The sequence below is a fragment of the Sciurus vulgaris genome (genome assembly GCF_902686455.1).
Source record: "Sciurus vulgaris genome assembly, chromosome: 9".
NCBI classification, from domain to species: Eukaryota; Metazoa; Chordata; class Mammalia; order Rodentia; family Sciuridae; genus Sciurus; species Sciurus vulgaris.
This window is the reverse complement of record NC_136469.1, coordinates 114,629,340-114,641,144: the sequence shown is the minus strand read 5'-3', so window position 1 is coordinate 114,641,144 and position 11,805 is coordinate 114,629,340. Positions and strand designations below refer to the sequence as shown.

Sequence of the window (11,805 nt, the reverse complement as noted above, 5' to 3'; positions counted from 1 at the left end):
AAAAGAATCGTGCAAACTGCTGCTGATAAATGGAAACTTTCAAGAGTTATGTAATCAGTCGACTGATAGAAATATGTCCAAAGTGTTAAAGAGAAGGAAGGAGCACCATGCTTACTGGAAGGATGCAGGAAGTTTTCCAGGAAAGGCTGACTTTTGTATTGTGTCTTGGAGGAAATGCAAGATTTCCTGAACAAGCCATTCCAGGCAGGCATGATGCCAGATATAGGGTCTGGGGCACGAAGAAGGCCGACTGTCTGAGAAAGGGCAGATGACTCAAAAGAGCTCAATGATTGAGCCCTAGAATGCAGGGAGATAAGAGGAGATTGGTGTCAGATCTTAAAAGTGCATGACATTTCCCCCGTTACATGTGGGTAAACTACAAAAATTTTTCCAACCAAAGAATTGACATGTTTGTTTCTGAAATACAATTTTGCAGAATTGAGGAGAGCTTTTTTCTTCTTGTGACCTGTGAGACAAGAAGAATAAAAAAAAAAAAAAAATGAGCAAGATGTGTAGGCTTTAAAAAAATCTTTATTTTTTTAACTTACAAAAGAAACATAGATTCATTGTAAGCAATTCAAACATTACAGATATATACAACATAGAAATCCCTGTAATTCAATCTTCCAGACCCAAACCACTATTACTATAGCAGTATGCTGATACAGATTATTTTAGACCTTTATTTCAATGTATAAACTAACATATTAATATAATTTTCTCCATACCATAAAGGTTATTTAATATCCTATTACATGGGTATACTACAATTTATTGAATCAATCCTTATTTTGTGAATATTTGGGAAGTTTTTCAATTTTTCATGGTTATAAACAATGTTGTGATAAACACCTTTTTACATAAAACATTGCAAACTTGTACAGGTTTCAGAGAATATATTTTTAACTTTATTTATTAATTTACTTATTTATTTTTATGTGGTGCTGAGAATCGAACCCAGTGCCTCACATGTGCCAGGCGAGCCTTCTACCACTGAGCCACAACCCCAGCCCCCAGAGAATATATTTTTAAAAAAATCTTTCCAGGAATAGATATGAAGAGAATAATCATTTTTCATCTGAGTAGAGATCGACAAATTGCTATCATAAAGATTATATCCATTTATATCCCAACAGGGGATATGGTCCCCAGTTTCCGTGGGGAGGTGGGGTTTTATAAGCAATCTGTTCTTATCAGAGATACTGCAGAACCTCGGGACTCTTCATTCAGTTCTGTGAATGTCTGTAGTTCACATACTTCTCCAGTGTCTGATAAATTAACATTAATAGCAGCTCGAAGATTTGCCCAAAAAAGCCCACATTTACACCTATCCTTGGGCCATTCTAAGTATGCTTTCTTTTCCATGAGAGCTTTCAGCTCGTGGAACCTGGTGGGAATGCAGTACGATGGAATGGGTTCCAGTAAGATAAGAAGGATGTGATCAGATCTTTCACGGAGGAGATTGTGGTGGGCAAAGTAGAGCTCATAATGGCACCACTCACTCTGGACAAAGCTGGGGGATAAAACAAAGATGGACTTATAGCTTTTCTCAACGCAGCTTACAATATTCTCAGCAATGCTCTTTCCAGGGTCAAAGTTTCTCTCATGAAGACAAATCAAAACAGAACCATCTTCTTTCTCTAGATTGGGGATCAATTCATTCTTCACCCAGAGAGAATCATGTTCACTGTATGAAATAAACGCATGGAATTGGACGCTTCTCTTAAGTTGTTCTTGCGCTGTCCTCCTAACCCTGTGCCATGTTTGTGCCCATTGACCTAGCATCCTGAGGTACCAGGGCAAATCCAAGCGAAGGCAGCAGAAGGCCACCATCACCACCAGAACTAGCATGATGGCTACAATGGTGACAACAAACAAAGCTGTGTTGCAAGACAATTCAGAAAGATCAACATCTTTTAACCGAGTCCCTTTTAGATCCAAAGGGTATTCACAGACGTATGAATCTGACCATCCAACCATCATGCCTGCTGAATATTTTTCAAGCTGAATGAAATCTCTTAATTCACAAGTACACCGGAATGGATTTCTTCCTGCATTTAGAACCTTAACTTCCTGGCAGCTATGAAAAAAATCCAGGGATGGGCTGAGAATGAAGTTCATTTCAATGTTCAGAACTGAGAGTCTGCTGAAATGACTGCATCCAGGGAGATCAGTCAGAAAATTAAATGCAATATTTAGCTCTCGTAAAGCCTTCAGGTGAATAATTTCTTTAGGGACACTTTGAATCTTGTTATTATTCAGGTCAAGTATTTGAATCCTTCTGGGCAAACACCTGAAAACAGAATCAGCAAATTTATTGAATGATAAGTTCATGGTGATCAACGTTTCTGGCCAAAAGCAATTTTCATCATTTTTATGTTGTAATAGATTTTGGCTCAGGTCCAAGTGCATCAAAGGTGTGCTGTTAGCAAAGCAACTCACTAAGGAAAGTGTCTCCAGTTTATTGCCCTTCAGAATGAGAGTTTGCAAATAAGGCAATTTGCTAGGTTTTTTAAACAGGTCATCTGTTAAGATATTATTGGCGAAATTTAAATATTGGAAACTTACAGGATAATTAGGGAAAAGCATGTGTGGCATTTGTGCATCTGATATTGTCAGGTTTTCTATATCCATTTTGGTAAAAAGCGAGTACATTCTATCCTGTGGAATATAAAAAATTCTGAAATGCACATCCTCCAATCTTATAGCTCTCATTACAGTGTTTGAGTAGTCAAATGAATTATGGTCAAGATAAACGTTCCCTCCAAAAGTTATATTTTGGACTTGGAAGTATTCCACTGATGTGTGCCAAACAAATTGGAAGATAAGGAGGAAGTCATCCCAGAGTAAATCAACTTTATTAAATAACAGTGTAGTTGTCTTGGCATTCTTTAAAACAAGATTTTGTTGAGTTTTATAACTTATAAATTGGCTTTTTCCATCTATATTTGTCATTTCTAATATTTTTGAAGTTTTGATTCCATCATGCAAAAGAACCCAGAAATTTGTGTTTCTTGGCAAAACGATGTGAAGTTTTGTTGTGTTTAAGATGGGCAGGCTGCCTTCTTCATAATAAGAGAGAGTTCTCAATCCTAAGAAGACAGTATTGAGATGCAAATGAGCAATTTTCTGGAAATCTGGTTTTTGTATTTTTGCTGCACTTAAACCCAGAAATTCCAAGTGTGACATGTTGCCAGTCTCTTCACAAAGAGGCATGGTGTCAAAGTCATTAAAAGAAAGATCTAAATGTCTGAGGCCTGCCAGTGAATACCAAGTTACAACCTTCAGTCTATTATAAGACAAATCTAAATATCTTAACTCCTGGTTCAGTTCAAAGATCTTGATATCCAGCTGTTGGATTCTGTTATGGCATAAAATCAAAACTTTCAGATTGGAGAGGGAATAAAAATCTGAACTCTGAACTTGAAAAAGGAGGTTATAGGATAAATCCAGAGTGATTGTGGTTGGGGTCAAGTCTGTGGGAACTTTTCTCAGAGACATGCTGGAGTAGTTACTAGTTGATTCCTTTTCTTCTGGCAGCTTTGGGGCTGAGTCCTCTATTGACATAACAATATTACAAAATACATAAAAGTTTCTGATGAGTTTCATTATGTTTCCAGGTACTTTATCCCTGGTTTCAGCATATGAATGATGAAGATGAGTTTTGAATTCTAGAGAGATAGCACAGAACAATTTTTTTTTTAAATTGGTTTGTTAAGTCCTATAGGAATTTTCTTTAAATGCAATTATTTTTAATTTGTTTTATTGGTGCATTAAAGTTCTACATAATGATGGGATTCATTGTTACATATTTGGACTCCCATATAATATAACAACATAATTTATCCAGTGTCACTTGCCAGCACTTCCTCACTCCCTCCCCTCCACCCAGCCCTGGTCCCTTTCCTCTATTCTACTGATTTCCCTTTGATTTTCATGAGATCTCTCCCCCAAAACACCCCCTAACCTTTCTTTTCCTTTTCCTCTCTAGCTTCCACACGTGAGAGAAAACACACAATCCTTGACCTTCTGAGTTTGGCTTATTTCACTTAATGTTCCCAAGTTTGATCCATTTCCTGCAAATGGCATAATTTCATTTTTCTAGGACTTCTTCTTTTTTTAATGTCAGTGTCTGACTGTATTCACCAAGAGATTGGAATAAAGTCCCAACCTATATTGGGTCTTTGACTTGAACTCAAGAGTCTTGGCTAATAGATCTGCAAGCCAGTCACGGCATGTGCCATGTCCCCACATGATCTGGATATTCATAGACAGTACGGTAGGCGGGAGAAGCACCTCCCTCTCACTCCACTGAGGAACACCCTGGTCAGGTCAGACTCCACATCCTCCCCACATCCCCTTTTGACAGCCTGAAGACTTTAAGAAGATTGAAAGTAATTTGTTTTATTGTTAAATATTGTGGACCCTAGAATTATTATCTTGGTATTGCTCCTCAAATTTTATATTTGTGGATATAAAGAGTCCCTGGAGATATCTGTCTTTAAAAAACACTTACCCCCAACCTGGAAAGTCCAAAACAGAAAAAAACAGGACACCTGTCCTTGTGCCTCTTCGGGTTGGTGGCAAAAGCAATCTGGATCACTGTCAAATAATAGCAATAATGGTTTTTAAAAAACAGTTTAAATTTCTTGGGGGATTTCAATGTGTTGAGACATACCCTCCATGTTTCACCTACATCCTAAGTGTGTTATGTCATTTATTAATCACATACTCAGTGAGCGAAGCATTATTACCCCGACTTTACAGTCAAGGATGGAAGATTGAGAGGACTTTGAGAGGAGTTAGGCTTCAAGTTGTCTCTCTGACACAGAACAGAGGTGGTTGGAGAACTAAGATTTTCATGAGATTCATTATTCAAGATATTAATTAATTACCTATTCTGACAGAAACTCTTCTAGACATTGAGGAATTGTCTAGAAATGGACAAAACAGATGAATTTCTTTTTATTCACAGCTTACATTCTATAGAGTGAGTTTAAAAAGAGTCTGAGAACAAAATAACGTATGTATATGTTGGGTGGTGATAAGGACTCAAAAGAAAAATAATTGAGACAAGGACAACAGAGTGTGTAACCTGTGGGCATGGGCATGGTGGGCTATCTAAGTTGACAGAATGAAAACGTAAGGTTATGAAAAATACTCTAGTCATGGTAGATATGAGGTGTCCCCAAAACTCATGAGTGAGACAATGAAAGAAAGCTTAGCGGGGGATTGGGTTATGAGAGCCTTAACCTAATCAGTGCAATATTCCCCTGATAGGTATGAACTGAGTGGTCACCTAGGCAGGTAGGGTGTGGCTAGAGGAGGTGGGTCATTGGGGCACAACTTTTGGGTGTATATTTTGTTCCTGGTCCACAGTGTCTCTCTCTGCTTCCTGGTGTCATGCTCTGAGCTGCTTTCCTTAGCTTATTTTTAGCTTCCAGGTCTGAATGGCCCTAGAAAAATGCAGCAGAATCTGGTCCATTGCTTTAGCTGGAATCCTCTGGGTTGAGATATCAGAGAGTTTCCATTTCTTACCCACTTCCTCCCCCTACCCAATGCCACAACTTTATATGGAACTGAAATGAGAGCAGAACTCTTTTTGAACTTCTCTTAATATAAGAAAATAAAAAGGTCCAGCTTCTCAGGCAGTACACATGTGCTATGGCTTTTTATTTAAACATTTTAAAAAGTAGAACATAAACTTTTTTTGGGGGGGTGGTTCAAACCTGGGCCTTACGCATGCTAAGAACACACTTTACTACTGAGCTAACCCCCAGTCTCAGCATAAACTTTTGATGCATTCAGTAAATGTCATATTTCTATGACTATTATTATAACTATTACTATGTTGAAAAGGTGAAAAACAGTGAATGACTTTCTTTAATAACTTATGACTTACAAGTCCAAATCCAAAGGCACCATGAAATGACAACTGGTGGTTTTCCAAAGAATATAGACTTAGTCACCTAATTTTTCTTTACCCAATGATCCAGAGAAATGAACAAAGACTTAAAAATCCTCTGAATATTGAGTGATTTTTGCAACACAAGAGAATGATCTTTTTTGACTGTTTCCCGTGTGTCTGATATGAGGTTACGTGTTTTCCCTACATTATCTTATTCAGTCTACTCAACACCCCAACAATCTAGTGACTATTATTATCCCATTTTACAGATATAGGAGCTAAAATCCAGAAGTTAGGGGATGGGGTTCTGGCTCAGTGGTACAGCACTTGCCTAGCATGTGTGAAGCACTGGGTTCGATTCTCAGCACAGCATATAAATAAATAAAATAAAGGTCCATCCACAACTAAAAAAATATTTAAAAATAATACCCAGAAGTTAGGTAACTTGCCCAAGGTGACCCAGTGAATAAGCAGTAGAGAAGGGATTTGAACCTAGATCTGTCTGGTTCCTTCTGGATAGCAATTAAACCCAAACCGAAAGCATCTCAGACCCTGAAGTGCAGTAGCTTAGAATGTGATAACGGAGATGGTCTCCTTTGACCTGGCTGTGGTGGCCTCCTCCTCTCTTCCAACTCTGGTGCTGCTCTCCGAAGTGGTGTGAAGCTACAGGATATTCTGTTGGGTGTTAACAAAGTTTGAGAGGCTTTGTCTATGTGTAAATATATGTTAAAGATCATTATAACTTCACAAGAATTGAAAGAAATCTCAAAATGCACACATCCCTAATGGACTGCTCAGCAAAAGCAGTCTGTAAGAAAGCTCTTCTAAGACTGAAATGCCTACGTGCTATGAACCAAACTCTCCAGCAGCCACACTGCCATCTTTGCTGAGGAAAACTGAGCAAGAGCAGCATTGTACAAGATCCATCAGATCTGTCCCTACTTTTTGAAAAGCAACACAAATGCCAAACTTTTGAACCAGGTAAAGGAGCGACTGACATGCTTCAAATAGCCAAAGATCTCATCCTGCAGATATTGCCAACATGTATTATAGGCAAATAAAGATAGAGGAAACTCACGACAATTCCTGAGGCCATGGACTCCAGATAGAAGGTGCTGACCAGGTTTAATCTGCAGTGAAGAAACCCCAAACCCTCAAGCAACTGCAAGATAATTCCTCAAAATAATAGTCCTGGTCACCAATCACAGATCTTTAGGCAAAGTAGTAAATATCAAAAAATCTCAATAAGTCTACTGTCCTCCCACCTATATTAACTTAAATTATCTCTTCAAAAAAGATCCATAAACCCCTTATTTCTTTTTCATGACTGTCATAAAAAACAGAGCTAACGGTCCTTACCCAGGGCTTGCACGTCTCAGCAGAGCTGCAGGTGTGTGGATGATTCACTCACAGGAGCAGAGCTGGCTGCAAGAGCAGATAGGAAAAAGTCAAGTTTAAGTCCCTTTCCCCCTCTACTGCATCTTAGTGGCATTGCAAGTTACATAAATTTATTAGCATCGTAAAAGCACATTTTTTACTGTGGTAAACTACACATAACACAAAACCATTTTAAAGCCATTTTTAAGTGTGCAATTGAGTGACATTAAGTTCATCCACAAGACTGTGCATCCATCACTGCTGTCCTCTACAGAACCTGCTCATCATCCCCAGTCGAAACTCCATGCCTCCAAGTAGCAGCTTCCCAGACCCCCTCCCTTCAGCCCCAACAAAGATGAAAATTTCCAAAAGGATTTGTCCACAGGAGGAATGACCACTTTTTAAAAAATTGGTTCTTCATAGTTTTACATAACATTGGGATTCATTTTGACATTATTATAAAAGCACGGAATTTAATTTGTTCAGATTCAGTCTCCATTTTTTAAATGATCATAATAAATTTATGTAAGTGAAAAATTGGGGTAAGTATAGGTTCTTAAAATAAGAGTTTTTTCAATAGAATTATGATTTTTAAATTTAAAATGGAATGCATATGTTTCTACAATAAATAACCATATACAACAGCAACAAAAACAAACCAATAAAACCAGTCTTGCTCACCTAAACAAGAGGTGCTCTCTTGCCCACCTAAACATAAACATGACACATGGAAGCAGGCCACAGATGCAAAAACAACAGGAATATTAGAGAGGGTCTTTCCAGTTTGTTGAAAGAACTAAACTCCACATTTTGTTGTTTCAGAAATTCTCAAATATGATCAGCACACTTGCACTGTACATTTTCCTCTCAAGGAAAAATAATCATTTAGGGTTCAGGTTATCTAAAAGCATGTTCTTCCTCTGCCCAGAGATCAACATGTTTGAATACTTTATACCATGAGTAAATGGAGAGGTTCTCAATGCTTATTTTGTAACTTATTTACCCAAACCAGGTGAGCCAAGTTTGGGTAAATCTGCCCTTCCTCACCCGAGTTTGCACTTAATTCCTAAGTACAGGAAGCTCTGCATCTGAGATGCTGGCTCAGCCTCACTACCAACCACATAGGACACCTGCAGGAATCCCATCTGACAGATGGGGAGATTGGTTGAGTGAGAACAAGAAACTTGCCCAAGATCATCATCCAGTAAAAGACAACCAAGATTCAAAATTTGAATCTGTCTGGTTCCAAAGTCCACAATTTTTTCCCAACTCCAGGATCCCAAGAGTTGATGCAGTAGTCCTTCTGCCTTCACCTGGGATTTCTGAAACTTTTAAATCCTTGGTCACAGTCAACAACCAAGAGTAGTATGCTCAGAACCATATATGCTGATCACTTTGAGATGTGATGTTTTATTCCTTTAAAATGTGCCCCCCCACACACACACACTCAAGCTCACACAAACACACCCATGTACACACTTCCCCTCTTGTGACTTCCTCTGTTTACAGCCTTCTGCCTGATACATTTCTGCTTTGGTACGTAAGTTGCAGTGAATCGAGGGCCTGGGGTTACCTCAAGTGGCTGGAGGTTTCTTTTAATGGTACTCTAGTAGTAAAGAAGTACATCATAGAACACCCAGACCTTGTGGAGCCTGAACAGTGGCTTCTTGGGCCTCACACAAGGGCCCCTGGTGCTCAGGCCATCTCTGCCCTCCCAAGTGGGCCAGGGCTGGTCTCTGCTCTAGCTATGACTTCACTTCTCCTAACACTTCCTCCTTCTGTCTCTCTTTTGATTCCCAGCTTCTCTTCATTGCTTTATTTGTTTCTGTTTCCTTCCACAGCCTTTTCTCAGGGCTGAGTCAGAGTTGAGGCTCATCCTGAAGATTCTTCCCCCAAGGTGAGAAATCTAACTGGATCTTTGTCCCCCCATCCAAAATGAAGTATCTCTAACAGGCAGAGGACTCACAGGCCACCTGATAGTTTTGTGGTCCACTCTGTGTTTTGTCTTTGCTATGGTCCTGATCTAGGCAGGTAGGAAAATCACATGACCCAGGGCTGTTCTCCGGGCGGAAGAAAGGGCCTGGGGTGTTTTCTCCCTAAAGACACTGCTGGCTGGCTCAAGATCTAGCATGGTGCATGTATCAATTAAAGCTCTTCTACTTTTAATTTCAGGTACCAGTAAGTGAAAATAGTGACACAAGTTACTTTTGAATCATATTTATGAAAAATAAAATATAACACATTTTTCACATGGTTAGGAAAGTCAAATAGTTTATTATTCATTTACTCTACCTGGTAAGTATAAGGTAGGGAGAAATTTTTAGTTCAAATAAATTAAAATGGTCCTAGATATGTAGTGGGAACCTGATAAACTTTGCAGAGATTGTTAAATACTTTATTATCAACAACTAGAGCAGCACTCCCCACGAGAATACAAAAATAATGCAAGCAATATAAGTAACTTGGAATTTTCCAGTAACGACATTGAAAAAAGACAAAGAGTCGGGCAAGGTGGCACACACCTGTAATTCCAGTGACTTGGGAGGCTGGAGCAGGAGAATCACAGGTTGTAGGCCAGCCTGGGCAACTTAGCAAGACCCTGTCTCAGAATAAAAACTAAAAAGGATTGGGATTGTAACTCAGTGGTAGACTGCCTCTGCATTCATTTCCTAGTATCGCTAAATTTTTTTATGTAATCCACCATATTAAAAACATTAATTTACCAAGTACACAATATAAAAAATTATTAACATGATATTTTACATTTTTCACCATATCTTTGAAAAGTGGTGTGTTTTCCATTTACAGCTCATTTTCAATTCAGGCTTGCCATATTTCAAGACTTCAATAGCCATACACGATCAGTGATTGTCATAGTGAACATGTAGGACTAGAGCCTTAAGTTAATAAATGACCATCTTACAATTAGTCAACAAAGTGGAACTCCAATTCACCGATTTTCCTCCATGATGCTGAATACACACATTTCTCATTTCCCCTTTGAGTTATGCTCTGACTCCAGCCCTTGGGCCCTTTCTCAACCAACTCTGCTCATTCTGTAAATGATCTTAGTGGAGAGACAGCTGCCGCTGTAGAGTCAATGGCACATTACTGCTCATGGCTCCCAACTCCACCCCTTTGGTGACCTCACACTGGTTTCTTGAAACTGGCCATGGTGGGCGTATTTACACCATGAAACTAACAGTATGAATCAGCTATACAACACTCAAAATTCGCTAGGACCTGTGTCCTCAGAAGTCATTCCAAATGCTCTAAGATCAAGAAAATAAACAATATGTACTGAAGAGGACGGGGGACAGAAGAGGGAGGATATATAAACATTGCAGAAAAATTAACGGGAAAAGAGAAAGAAATGGAAGGGAAAGGCAGAAAGAAAAGAGGCTCCAAAGAAGAAAGAAAAAGATAGGAGAAAGAACAGGGACCAAGAGAAGTGGAGACCATCAGAATGGAAGGCCGAGAACAGGAAGGAAGTGGAGACAGAAGAACAGAAAATAAATGCACAGGCTGAACCGGAGAACAGAGAGGGAAGAGTGGAGTGGAAAAGGGCAAGGGCTGGTCTTCTCATCCCCCCAAGGGTAGTTATTCTTATAACCTCTTTAATGAGTTTCTTAGTGTTGATCTTAGGCAGAGTTAGCTCAGTCATGTGATCAACATCCTATCGGATCACGTCATCATGAGGAATTCCCCTGGATTTCCTTGTTTGCCTCAAAGCCACATACCTTTATTTTGATTATATCTGAAAAAATTATCCACTGAATCATGCCAAGTTATTTTCTAGTACATCCAGTGCTCTGCGAGAGCCAGCTCATTCCAGTTCACGAGAGCCCATTTTTAATTTTCAATAACTTTGTGAGTCAGTCGTTAAAAACAATTATTAAAAATTAAATTTACTTGCATTTAAATATTCCATATTAAAAGCAATGGTGGTGAATACTCAGAACTCATCACTTTCTAATTATTTTTCTATGTGCTTGCTATTTTCTTTAGGCTGCCATCTATCGAATCAGTCTGGTGGAAGCACTATCGTGGTAAGTTCATGCACGTCTCTTTCCAACTCCACCTTCTGTCATGTCACAGTTACACCTTGAAATTGGCTATGGTGGGAGTATTTATATGAGAACTTTTTTAAAAAATAAAGAATCTATTATTAGATATTTACCAGCACACCACTGTACCTGGTATCACTGATATCTGATTTTTTTTTAAAGTAGAAGGAAAAAATATGAAAGCATTTCTTATAACTTAATAACTCACTTTTTTAAGAGTGGTATTTCAGCAGGGACTTACATTTATATTATCTCTTACTTTTGATTAAATTGTTTTTCAGTGTTTATATTATTATGATCTGTGTAGATACTGAGGCGTGGCTAAAAGCTACATTACACACTAGGACGACAGTCCATGATTACACTTCTTGGTTTTCCTGTTAATAAATGCCTTCCATTTCATTTTGTTCATTTGCTCCACATTCACAAATTGTTCTCAAGTCAAAGTTCTAA

At 38.6% G+C, this 11,805-nt stretch overlaps 1 protein-coding gene across 6 annotated transcripts in view; it reads right to left on the bottom strand.

Moving 5' to 3' along the window:
- Window positions 1-527: 527 nt before the first annotated feature.
- TLR10 (toll like receptor 10) overlaps window positions 528-11,805 on the bottom strand; it is a 29,307-nt gene continuing 18,029 nt past the window's right edge. The window contains exons 5-9 of one of the 6 annotated variants that reach the window (XM_079152808.1): window positions 7,268-7,333; window positions 6,987-7,038; window positions 6,510-6,583; window positions 4,517-4,602; window positions 528-3,671 (exon numbers count right to left, since the gene is read on the bottom strand). In XM_079152808.1, the coding sequence (XP_079008934.1) occupies window positions 1,174-3,609 (2,436 nt within the window). In that variant the 5' untranslated portion in view covers window positions 3,610-3,671; window positions 4,517-4,602; window positions 6,510-6,583; window positions 6,987-7,038; window positions 7,268-7,333 and the 3' untranslated portion in view covers window positions 528-1,173. Of the gene's footprint in view, window positions 3,672-4,516; window positions 4,603-6,509; window positions 9,344-11,805 lie in introns of those variants that run through there. The other 5 variants (XM_079152807.1, XM_079152812.1, XM_079152810.1 and 2 more) reach the window with 5 other exon arrangements.